Below are 12,519 nucleotides of genomic sequence, written 5' to 3'. Positions count from 1 at the left end.
CTTTTTTTGATGTGTGTATAAATATTGATACACTGATTTCAGTTTGTACAATGTATCCAAAAGTGGAATCACAGAAGCAACACAGCTGATCAGGGGAGCCATGAACTCAAAATGGTTGAAAACCCATGTCTGTATGGTACTAACGACCCTAGGAAAACCTTCAAAGTCGATTTTGACAGTTGAATCTAAGTGCCTTGGTCTACTGATATTTCAGTGCTGAACTCCACATACCTAAACATAAAAAATACAAAAATGGCCATGTGATTTTGTAAGCTTTGTTCGGTCATGTGTTTGGCGATACCTTCTTCAAGTGCTGCCTTTACGCCTGTCAAATGGTTCATCGCGCCTTTTCTCAGAACCCTCCCCATCCAGACGGCACTTTACAGTATACTGTCCAGAAAGTGCAAATGAAATCATGAAAGCCTCTGAATGAAATATCGCAGACATTTGCAGTTTATTAGCAAAGATTAAAAATATGTTCTCAATCACGTAATGCAAGTTTTCAGAAAAACTCTTCCAGATAATAGCCCACTTGAGATCCAGTGGGACATATCTCTTTCTCTTGCTGTCTTTTAAAAACCAAAATGCTGGACAAACGTTTGAATACATGCCATCCACAACAAATTGTTTCAGGCGAAAACCTGAACATTCAGTAGTGGATCTCAAAAACAGGGTAGACGAAAACTTATGTAAATGCTAAAGGTGCAGAAGAACAAAAAACGAGAGGTGATGATGCTGGAAAACAAGCAACTAAATTGCTGTTAGGAGTGTATATTTAACCACTGAAAGGGAAAAACAATTTGAAACGCAGCACCTAAAAGTGATAAACATATAAATCAACTACTTGGAAATGCTTTTATAAACAAATTAAAGCACTTAATAATTCAATTAATTTTATTGTATTCTAAGATACGATACTATTTTGCGTATATCTGTTATAATTATTGTATGAATATATTAATGTAAATGTAAAAAAGTAAATATTATTATTTTACCTATTTGTATGTAAACAGTAATCCGAGAAAAAATAGGAGAAAGGGCAAAAGTGTCAAACCTTTCACATATGAAACTCTACAGGGTGCCCAAAAAACGTACTGACGGGCTCTCTCAATTTGAATCATCAGTTATACACCAATTCAAATATTACCTGCGAGATGAGAGTTATGATCGAGTTCGAGTCCTCGTCAATATGATCCTGCCACCAACAAACGTTGCTGTTTTCAGTCATTTTAAATTATTACTGTGCGTCACGAATGGGAGCAGCTGCGTGGTACGCCAGCTTTTGTGATTACATTCTGAGTTTATTCTACTCCTGCTGAGCTGGTCCTCCCCTTTTCATTAAGAACACACAGCGCCATCCACACAAGACAGATGCCATAACAGCATTGTGTTGAAAGAAGAAAGTTTCTTTTTCAGATATACACAAATTTCCTCTGCAAAACTCCCAGTACTGTAGAAAAACCTTATGGAAAATGACCCTTAAAGCGAATATACTCTGCTCAGGAAACCTGATCGAATACTTCATAATACAGCTACACAATTTCCTCGACTGAAAGATTTTTCTTCCATTTATGGAGTTTATAACTTGTAGTTGTAGGATCTTATGCAAAAAATGGGAATTGCCTTCAGCCTAAAAAAATTCGGATAATACCTAAAAAATAAGTTGGGCCACAAAAAGGGATAATTATGTATACCATATACTTCGTGTTAGCATTGTTAAAAGCAAAACAATAACAGTTCTTAGTTTTAAATTTCATTTTACCTTTTTTTGAGAGGTATGAAAGAGAAGATTATAACAAATTCCGTGATTTATGAACTAGCGTGCTGCAACTGCTGATGACTACTGGTAATTTGATTTTTTCTATGCAAACTTACTTTGGCTTTCGCTGAGGGAGTTCCAGGTGCCCCACCAGGCATGATGGGAGTTGATGGTGGACCTAAAACAGAACGAGAATATTCTGCATTAGATTACTACTTCAGTTAGTCGTTTATGTAGTAACTAGCCGTGTACCAGCGTTGCATGTGTGTGTATTTATTCAACTTCTATTGACCCATTCCCCCCCCCCCCCCTCCTCTGTCTGTCCATCTCCTCCTCTTTTATTACTCTGCTCATGTCTCTCTTCATCCTCCCTCTAACTCATCATCTTCCCTTTCTCTGTCCATCTTTCCCTCCCCCCTCTCCATCCATCCCCAGTTCCACCCTATTTGTGTCAGTCACCCCTTTCACCCTCCCTGTCCATCTCTTCCTCCCCCCCCCCCCCCCTTCTCTCTCCACATTGTCACCTCCAACCCAATAGGAGGTTACTGGTTCTTATTCCCACAGTATTTCGTTCAGATAGTAAAATTTGTACCAAGTTCGGTAGAAATCGATCCAGAGGTTTAGGAGGAGCTTTTTACCGGCAGCTTCGTCCAACGCGCGCATCTCACGTATTTCATACGTATTTAACATATTTGTATAAATATTTCACCTGTATCTCTAGCGAATTTCGCCTTGCAGTTTCGTTTTCGCGCAGCTCAACGTTAACGACATCATATCTTCTGAACTACGGATCGTACAATGATATGATTTTGGAGGTAAAGAATTGATAAATTAAAAGGTCATGCCTGATGCGGCAATTTTGTTGCAAGAATAGCAAAAATGTAGCAAGTAACAAACTTTTTTTCGTTTCACCATTTTGTGGTCGATGTAGCGCCAGAAAGCCTCGTAATAGTTTTAAATTGTGTGTAAAGTCTGTTGCAAGTCGCTAAGTGCTCTCATTCTGAAATATTGGAAGGATATAGTCAAGCTATTAGGGCATCATGGGCTACGCTTCTTTTTCATGCCCACCCCAGTCCCTTTGATAGGAAGGTAGTTCTTACCCCACAGTGGTCAGTGAATGTTATGCGTTCCAATGTTGGCTGAAGCCGAACCAGTGAGTTTGGAGGAGATGTCAAACATACGCCCACTTTTATAACAGGTATGGATATTATTGTTTCCTTTCCCAGATGAAACCTACGTCATCTACAGCAGCGTAGCAACTTTTTTTCCCACTGTTCACTAATTTCGTCTCCCGTGATTTAGACATGCATTTTTCATAAAAAATCTGCATGGAGCGCGGAAACTTTCTTGTACGACGTATCACCAATAAAAGCAATTAATTTACACGTCACTGGAAGGAGATAATTATACCTCTACCACCACGATAAAAATTATTTCGGTATGTATGCTTCATTTGGTATGCTGCAATAAAAGACCTAAATGTACCAACATTAAATTATCCACTGAGACCACCTTTCATTGTAAATTCTTCGAATCACGTTCAGTGATTTACGGTACTTCATTTCGTATCATTATAAAACAACAAACATGCCAAATTTAAACAGACGCAAAATCCCCAAGATTGGCGATCTTTTACAGAAGCATGAAATTTAGCGCGGACTTCAATGAGAGATGCTTATAGCAGTTTCACACAACGAAACTTTGTCTCGAAACCTGGTAGAAAATCCAAAGAGATTCTGGTCATATGTGAAGTATGTTAGCGGCAAGAAACAATCAATGCTTTCTCTGCGCGATAGCAATGGAGATATTATCGAAGACAGTGCTGCCAAAGCAGAGTTACTAAACACAGCCTTCCGAAATGCCTTCACAAAAGAAGACGAAGTAAATATTCCAGAATTCGAATCGAGAACAGCTGCCAACATGAGTAACGTAGAAGTAAATATCCTCGGAGTAGTGAAGCAACTTAAATCACTTAATAAAAGCAAGTCTTCTGGTCCAGACTGTATACCAATTAGGTTCCTTTCGGTGTATGCTGATGCATTAGCTCCATACTTAACAATCATATACAACGGTTCGCTCGACGAAAGATCCGTACCCAAAGACTGGAAAGTTGTACAGGTCACAACAATATTCAAGAAAGATAGTAAGAGTAATCCACTAAATTACAGGCCCATATCGTTAACGTCGATATTTTAGAACATATATTGTTTTCGAACATAATGAATTACCTCGAAGAAAATGGTCTATTGAAACACAGTCAACATGACTTTAGAAAACATCGTTCCTGTGAAACACAACTAGCTCTTTATTCAGATGAAGTGCTGAGTGCTATTGACAAGGGATTTCAGATCGATTCCGTATTTCTGGATTTCCAGAAGGCTTTTGACACTGTACCACACAAGAGGCTCGTAGTGTTACGTGTATACAATACAAGTGGAGACGTAGAGTCATAAGCAGATTTACCAAAGTCTTTATTACCAATTTCAAACATATGATAAGTGCGAAACGAAATTACATATCTATTATTAAAACTTTCGAGTCCAGGTACACTTGGACGACCTCGTCGTCGCACAACAGTTTACAAAAATATAGAAAACATCGAACTAACAACAACAACAGGCGACAAGAAGAATCGCATCCCAGTGAAGAGTGTCGCCGCCAGCGCTCTCGTTGATGGACCATGTGTGTTTCTTGGATGTACTCTTAATTTTAGTTTGGACATAAACGATACCTTCTCTCATGGTAATGGATGGTTGACAGTTGCCATAGTAAGAAGAGGTAGCGGAGTTCCAAGTGTACCTGAACTCGAAAGTTTTAATGATAGAGATGTAATTTCGCTTCGCACTTATCATATGTTTGAAATTGCTAATAAAGACTTTGGTAAATCTGCTTATGACTCTACGTCTCCACTTGTATTGTATACACGTAACAAAAGAAAACTCAATCCTAATGAATCTGTATTTATTTGGATAAAAGGTAAAGGTGTATGTGAATATGTAAAGTTTGTTGGTGATTGTACTGTATATTTCCATAAATAATGATCTGTAGCGTCAGCCACTAACTGGACAAGGGTACATCTAGAACCGGAGGCTCAAGGATGCAACAGTTTTGTTATGTAAACACTCTTATCGCATGGCCTTGGCGGCGCGGCGGCGACACTCTTCACTGGGATGCGATTCTTCTTGTCGCCTGTTGTTGTTGTTAGTTCGATGTTTTCTATATTTTTGTAAACTGTTGTGCGACGACGAGGTCGATATCTCCTGTAAGGCATGTTGGCGGTGTTCAATGCAGTTGCCTGTGCAGCAGCAAGACAGATTGAGCGTAGCGCGAGAGCGCGCTCGCTCATATAGCGTGCGAAAACTTTGACCTTAGATAAGGGACTTACAAGGGAACCTCCCCATCGCACCCCCCTCAGATTTAGTTATAAGTTGGCACAGCGGCTAGGCCATGAAATACTGAACACAGATCAATCGAGAAAACAGGAAGAAGTTATGTGGAACTATGAAAAAATAAGCAAAACATACAAACTGAGTAGTGTATGCGCAAGATATGCAACATCAAGGATTACAGAGCTCAGGAGCGCCGTGGTCCCGTGGTTAGCGTGAGCACCTGCGGAACGAGAGGACCTTGGTTCAAGTCTTCCCTCAACTGAAAACTTTAATTTCTTTATTTTCGCAAAGTTATGATCTGTCCGTTCGTTCATTGACGTCTCTGTTAACTGTAATAAGTTTAGTGTCTGTGTTTTGCGACCGCACCGCAAAACCGTGCGATTAGTAGACGAAAGGACGTGTATCTCCAATGGGAAACGAAAACATTTGATCGCAATGTCATAGGTCAACCGATTCCTCCACAGGAAAACACGTCTGATATATTCTATACGACACTGGTGACGGCATGTGCTTCACATGAAAGGAATGTGTTGTCGACCCACCTAACTTGTACATTTGGCGAATGGGTAAAAAGATTCTTCTACCTTGCCCGATTTAGGTTTTCTTGTGGATGTGATAATCACTCCCAAAAAAGTGATGAAAACATAAGAGTTTGTCACATAAACTGCAACAAATGAATGCAACAGTTTCACAGTCACACACTTTTCCCTGTGCCCTGTCAAAACATATGTTTTTAACATTTTCAAATTTTTCCGTGTGTAGACCGTCAAATCCTGCATGTGTCCAAGCAAATCTGAACATGTCCTGGAATTTTGGAGAGTGAAGTTGATTATGTGTGCGTGCCTGAACTTTGATAATTGTCTGAAAACAAAAAATAAATAAACTTTTCACTCGAAGGTATACTTGAACCGAATTTTGGAGAGCGAAGTTGATTATGTGTGAGTGCCTGAACTTTGATAATTGTCTGAAAACAAAAAAATAAACTATTCACTCGAAGGTATACTTGAACCAAGGACCTCTCGCTCCGCAGGTGCTCACGCTAACCACGGGACCACGGCGCTCCTCAGCTCACATTATCCTTGATGTTGCCTATCCTGCACATGGACTACTCAGTATGTATATTTTGCTTATTTTTTTCATAGTCCCACACAACTTAAGGCCTATCCACTGTGCCAACTTACAACTAAATCTGAGGGGGGTGCGATGGGGAGGTTCCCTTGTTAGAGTTTTCTATATTGTACACTACACTTCACGCCCTATACAGCCGCAGTAAATACTCCAAACATTACTAACTTGCACTCATTGTTCGTTTTACGTTTAAAAAGAATCGTATTATAAGATCGCTGTTCAAATGGAACTGCCCGATTCTTCCGCTTGGCGCTGCTTAAATAGTTCCATCCCCGTGCTACTGATGATGGCGCTCGATTTATAAGGTGTGCTGGCATCGTCGATACAGGATGCGCAACATACAGCGCCGTCTGTGAGGCGACCATGTCAACAAACTTTTTGACATAAATAAAACTAGCTGAGTATGCATTTACATGTTGAGCTAACAGATGGCGTTACTTCAGAACTTTGAGCCGAGCACGTAACAGTGTTTCGCAAAATCGGGACAAAATTGGGTCTTGTCGGGATGTCGGGGCGAGAAGGTCCACGGCGGTGATGGTCCCGAAGTATCGGAACGGATGGCAACCTCACACTAGGCGACGAGATAGGCGGGCGACACGGCAGCAACGCAGGACACCTCTGTGTGGCGTGGCGTGCGGTCGAGCGTCGAATGTGACGCGTTGCGGCGAACGCCAAAATGTATCCCGTACTGGATACAGGAAACAGGTACGGTTTCCTTCCAGCGCTAAAAGCAATTTACATATGTTAGCTACATTTCATACGTAGCAATATATGCTGTGAAATGCACCAAAGGTAAACTCGCCGGCGACTACAAGTGAACTTCTCAAAACATGCGCGGTGTTAAATTTTACTTTGAAGTATCACGGTACCTACGGACAACAACGCTAAGAGCATCACTTCATTATACGCTGTGATGTGTGGCTATAAGATGCGGAAAAATAAATTTTTTCTACCCAATAGTTTCCTTAAAATCGAATGAGAAAGACGGCGTAGCGGACGACATGCACAAATCTCGAAACAGTGGTTTCTAAAAGGGGCGTTCAAATAGAAACGACCCGGAGGCATGATTACAGAAACCAGTACCTGTATGTTAGAAGTATTGACCCTGGGTGTTGAGGCACTAGTCCCACTGTGACACAAGGCGGTGAATGGCTGTCTCATAAAATTCCCGGGGCTGCGATGTTAACCAGTTCCGCACGTACAGCTGGACGTCGTCATCCGAGGTGAATCGTTTGCCCCTCAGAGCCTTTTTAAGAGGACCAAAAACGGCGTAATCACAGGGAGAGAGGTCCCGGACTGTGTGGAGGGTGGCCGAGAACCTTCCACTTAAATTTCTGCACGAGTGCCGCGACTGCGTTGGCCGCATGTGACTTTGAACTGTCGTGGAGCAGAAAGACCCCACGGGTGAGATTGCCTGGTCGTTTTGATTTGATCGCTTGGCGAAGGGTCGTCAAGGTTTGCGAGTAACGCTGGGCATTCACTGTTGTCCCGTGCTGTAGGAAGAGAAACAGAAGGGGGCCATCTTGGTCAAAGAAGAACGTCAGCATAGGGGCAAACGACTCACCTCGCACTACGACGTCCAGCTGTACGTGCGGAACTGGTTCACATCGCAGTCCCGGGAATTTTATGAGACAGCCATTCACCGCCTTGTGTCACAGTGGGACAGGTGTCTCAATAGCCAGGGCCAGTACTTCTAAAATACAGGTACTGGTTTCTGTAATTATGCCTCCGCCTCGTTTCTTTTTGAACGCCCCATATAATTGTGAAGCGAAAAGTAAAAGCTTTACTGGCAAAGAAACTAACTACTGAGACGGATGTAACTTTGCTTCATCTGCATAAAACAACTTTTTAGACAAATCGAATAACCTGAAATTTCATTCTCCGCGTATCGTGTACGATACGGGTTTCGTGAAGCGACTAGCACTCCGTGTTGCGCCGGGCGCAAAGTTTTGCACCTCCAGCATATCTACGAAAGGGTGACAGCCTCAATTCAAGGCGAGCAAGGAATGAAAGAAAAAGCGCGTGGAATTAAAGCTGTGCGCAAAACAGTACTGAGTAATACCTTACGGTTCAAAAGAGACACAAACTATGAAAGTGTCATAAGACTGGTGAAAAACTTGTTTGAACATAATATTATTACGCAGGTCTTAACTACGCAAAGATACAGAAAACACGATACGTTTAAAGTTGCAGGATTTTTGCCTTAATTTTGGCGCCCCTCCCCCAAAATTCTGCAGGCATAAACTATGAGCGCAGCGCAATTGTTTTTGGTGCTAATAATCGACATACGAGATACAACTATTCGCGTCCGCGAGGGGAGGTGGCTGTAAGAGGTGACGCCCCCCCCCCCCCTCCTCATCCTCCTGGCCATGGAATCTAGAGTGCAGAATATTCACGCATTTCTAGAACTGATCGCCTGCGATTCTGGTGAAGAGCGGGTGAAGAGCGGATTTAGCACTGATGACGTTTCCCACATTCTTCATGTTGAATGCTGAACTTGGGCTACTCTTTACCCAAACGACCGAAAAAATACAGCTTTCGAGAAACACGTTTTGTTGAACTTTAAATACAGCGGTTAATAGTAAAAAAAAAGAAGGTATGAAAATAAGGCACTATATCCGTTAACTAGGTGAGATATGATGTTCTGAAAACATAATGTCACACATGGCACAAAAGTTGTATGAGTTGTTTTTCTTCATTCTGAGGCGTTGCAGTCAAAGACAACTGTAAGACTTATGTTCGATCTCGGTGCTTCACTTCTTTGTTTTCCTATGTGTAAAGTAATATCTGTGTAACAATGTCCTTTGAGTCAACATATGTGGAAACAAAGGAAATGGGTCCTACTAAGCCCCTTGAAGATAGTCCACACCACACATGAACCCCTGGTAGATTGACTGCTTTTCCACATAAACATGCAGAATTCCGGTTCCCAGTACACACGGTTCCATTACATTTAAATTGTGCTTCGTCACTCCACACTACCTTCGTCACAAATTGTTCGTCATCAATTATCATTTGCTGGTACAATCCTCAAAATTGCATACTGCGATCAGGATCGTCATCAGTAATCGTGGAATGTACACTTTCCACTTTGCAGCTTTCAGAATTCTTCGTACACTCGTACTGCTAACCCATACTTCACGTGCACATTGCGCAGCAGACGTCTGTGGAAAATTAACAAACGTTTCCAACACGAGAGCAGACGGAGAAAGACTTGTAGCTGTACGCTGTCTTCCTAATCTTCCTTTGTGAATATCACTAATCGTTCCATACAATTCAAACTTGTCAATGATGCATTTAATTGTTAGGCGGGGCCGCGGGTTGGCGGTTCCGTTTCAAACTCCCGCCTCCACTGAGGTTGCACTTCAACGGAATTATCGAACTTGAAAAATCACTTAACAATAAGTTTCGTTGCTCGAATATCACGCGAGCTCCAGCCATCTTGTTTTCTCAATACCAAGATGAAAGAACTAACATCTGTTGAGCCAAAGACGATATTACAACACACTCGTAACTCAAACCGAACGACAATATCGATATGTCAACAGAGGCTGACACAGAGTGTAAACATATTTCTGGCGGACTCTGTAGAATGAAGACAGAAATGCTTAGTGCACGGTTACGAATTAAAGTCCATCTGTAGTCTGTTGATAGGTCAGACAAACGTGTAGTTCCTGAAGAGGGGCAGCAGCCTTTTCAGTAGTTGCAGGGGCAACAGTTTGGATGATTGACTGATCTGGCCTTGTAACACTAACCAAAATGGCCTTGCTGTGCTGGTACTGCGAACGGCTGAGAGCAAGGGGAAACTATAACTAAGGTTTAATGATGATGGCCTTTGGTATCGATAGCTACCATGCCACGGCTTAGGTGCCAGTTAAGTTGGCACTACGACATACAACGATGATAGCGCCCTCTAGCAGGCGCAGTTCAGCTCCACGAGCACCACGACAGATTAGGCCCATTTTCATCAGGTGCAGCCAGCCAGGACACTTCGCTTCAGCATCGCACCTACGTACAAAGTTATGTAATCGTTTATCACCTTGTTTTTGCACCAGTAAACCATTTTCTTGCAGTACCGACTTGTATTACCTTTTCCCGATCCTACCCACGCGCCGCCTCCCTGGCGGGATACAAAATGGAAGAGCAGCTGAACGGAATGGACAGTGTCTTAAAAGGACATAAGTGAAAAACGAGGATAATGGAATTTACTCGAATTAAATCGGGTGATGCTGCGGGAATTAGATAAGCAAATGAGACGCTTAAAGTAGTAAATGAGTTTTGCTCTTTGGGGAGCAAAATAACTGATGATGGTCGAAGTAGAAAGGATATAAAATGTAGACTAGCAATGGCAAGGAAAGCGTTTCTGAAGAAGAGAAACTTGTTAACATCGAGTATAGATTTAAGTGTCGGGAAGTCGTTTATCGAAGTATTTGTATGGAGTGTAGTCATGTATGGAAGTGAAACGTGGATGATAAATAGTTTAGACAAGAAGAGAATAGAAGCTTTCGAAATGTGGTGCTACAGAAGAATGCTGAAGATTAGATGGGTAGATCACATAACTAATGAGGAGGTATTGAATAGAATTGGGGAGGAGCTTGTGGCACAACTTGACTAGAAGAAGGGATCGGTTGGTAGGGCATATTCTGAGGCATCAAGGGATCACCAATTTAGTATTGGAGGGCAGCGTGGAGGGTAAAAATCGTAGAGGGAGACCAAGAGATGAATACACAAAGCACATTCAGAAGGATGTAGGTTGCAGTAGGTACTGGGAGATTAAGAAGCTTGCACAGGAGAGAGTAGCATGGAGAGCTGCATCAAACCAGTGGCATTGTTGGCCGGGAGGCCCCATCGGGAGAAGTTCAGCGGCCGGGCTGCAAGTCTCATCTCAGGTGACGCCATGTTGGGCGACATGCGTGTCGGTGGAGATGATGAGAGGATGATGAGGACAACACGACACCCAGTCTACGAGCAGAGTAAATCCCTAACCCGGCCGGGAATCGAAATCGGGCCCGCTGCATGGTAGGCAACCATGTCACCACTCAGCTTAGGAGGCGGACGCTAACTTCAGAAGAACTGCATGGTGTGGAGGAAGGAAGCTCTGACTTCCTTTTTCATACAGCCACTATACCGATAATTTATGATTTGTACCTACATCTACCCCACGGTGGATACTAATCTATCGGCACACGATAGATAAGGAACGGCTTCATCACTCACTCTAGTATAAAAATGATTTAGTTTCTACCAAAGAAATGTTTGCTAAGATTCAGTACCTCAACTTATTCAAGAGATGAATCCAGCAATATTGAAGAAGATGAAAGTGATCGTTTTGTAATCGAAGGATGCACGGAAATATCCCTCGCACAAATTTGGTATACTGATTCGTGAACCACTTCATGTTATAAGTTCACGAATTCATAAATATGATATTTAAATGTACCTGTATTTGAATTTAGTAACTACTGTACCTTATAGATTCTCATTATTGCATTTACAAATGACTGTACTTTTAATGGCTTCACAGCTCGGTGGCTAGTGTGCCTGGATTCAATTCCCAGCTGGACTCGGGAAATGTTTTTTGAAGAAGTAGGTTACTCGGTACGTCCAGTAGGGCACGTGTGTGTGTGTGTGTGTGTGTGTGTGTGTGTGTGTGTGTGTGTGTGTGTGTGTGTGTGTCGCTGTCTGTCCGTATGACAGTTTAGTCTATAATTAACACAACTAAGTTAACTGATTAAAATGGCGACAGTTTGGCTATTTTTGCTACCAAAAAGGTGGCGACATTTTGGCTATATTTTGTGCAACAACTGGCTACAGAGGAGTGGAAGAACCGTGCAACCCTGGTTCCTCCGGAACGAAAAACTATAGGCGAGAATGTAAAACGTGATTTCCTGCGAAGTACCACAAGGAGTCTTTGTTGCTAACATTCGAACACTTAACATCTTGAGCGCTAAAGGACCCAAATATAGCATCAAGATTGGATTATTTATGCCTCGGATGTGAACTTATACTGGCTATTTTATTTTGTGTTAAGAACACTGATTTACTCATCAGTCATTTACCCTGACAGGTTCCATTTCCTTGTGATGCAATCAGTGTGTCTGAGTTTTAGCGAGCTACAGACATCGTGGCATTTACTGTTTTGGTCTGAAGCATAACATTCCGGCGCTAAGAAGACAATTTACAGAGAAATTTTACATCAAGATTTCATACTTTGGACACAGAAAATCGCCACATGGGTGTGTT

At 42.1% G+C, this 12,519-nt stretch overlaps 1 protein-coding gene across 1 annotated transcript in view; it reads right to left on the bottom strand.

Annotated features, from left to right (window-relative positions):
- Window positions 1-12,519, bottom strand: part of LOC126198922 (tyrosine-protein kinase Btk29A) — a 285,072-nt gene that overhangs the window by 83,207 nt on the left and 189,346 nt on the right. Inside the window, exon 2 of the mRNA XM_049935555.1 lies at window positions 1,876-1,937. Coding sequence (XP_049791512.1) covers window positions 1,876-1,937 — 62 coding nt within the window. The remainder of the gene's footprint in view (window positions 1-1,875; window positions 1,938-12,519) is intronic.

The sequence above is a fragment of the Schistocerca nitens genome, chromosome 8 (genome assembly GCF_023898315.1).
Source record: "Schistocerca nitens isolate TAMUIC-IGC-003100 chromosome 8, iqSchNite1.1, whole genome shotgun sequence".
NCBI lineage: Eukaryota > Metazoa > Arthropoda > Insecta > Orthoptera > Acrididae > Schistocerca > Schistocerca nitens.
Note: the sequence above shows the minus strand (reverse complement) of the source record. Positions and strands in the feature narration are given on the sequence as shown.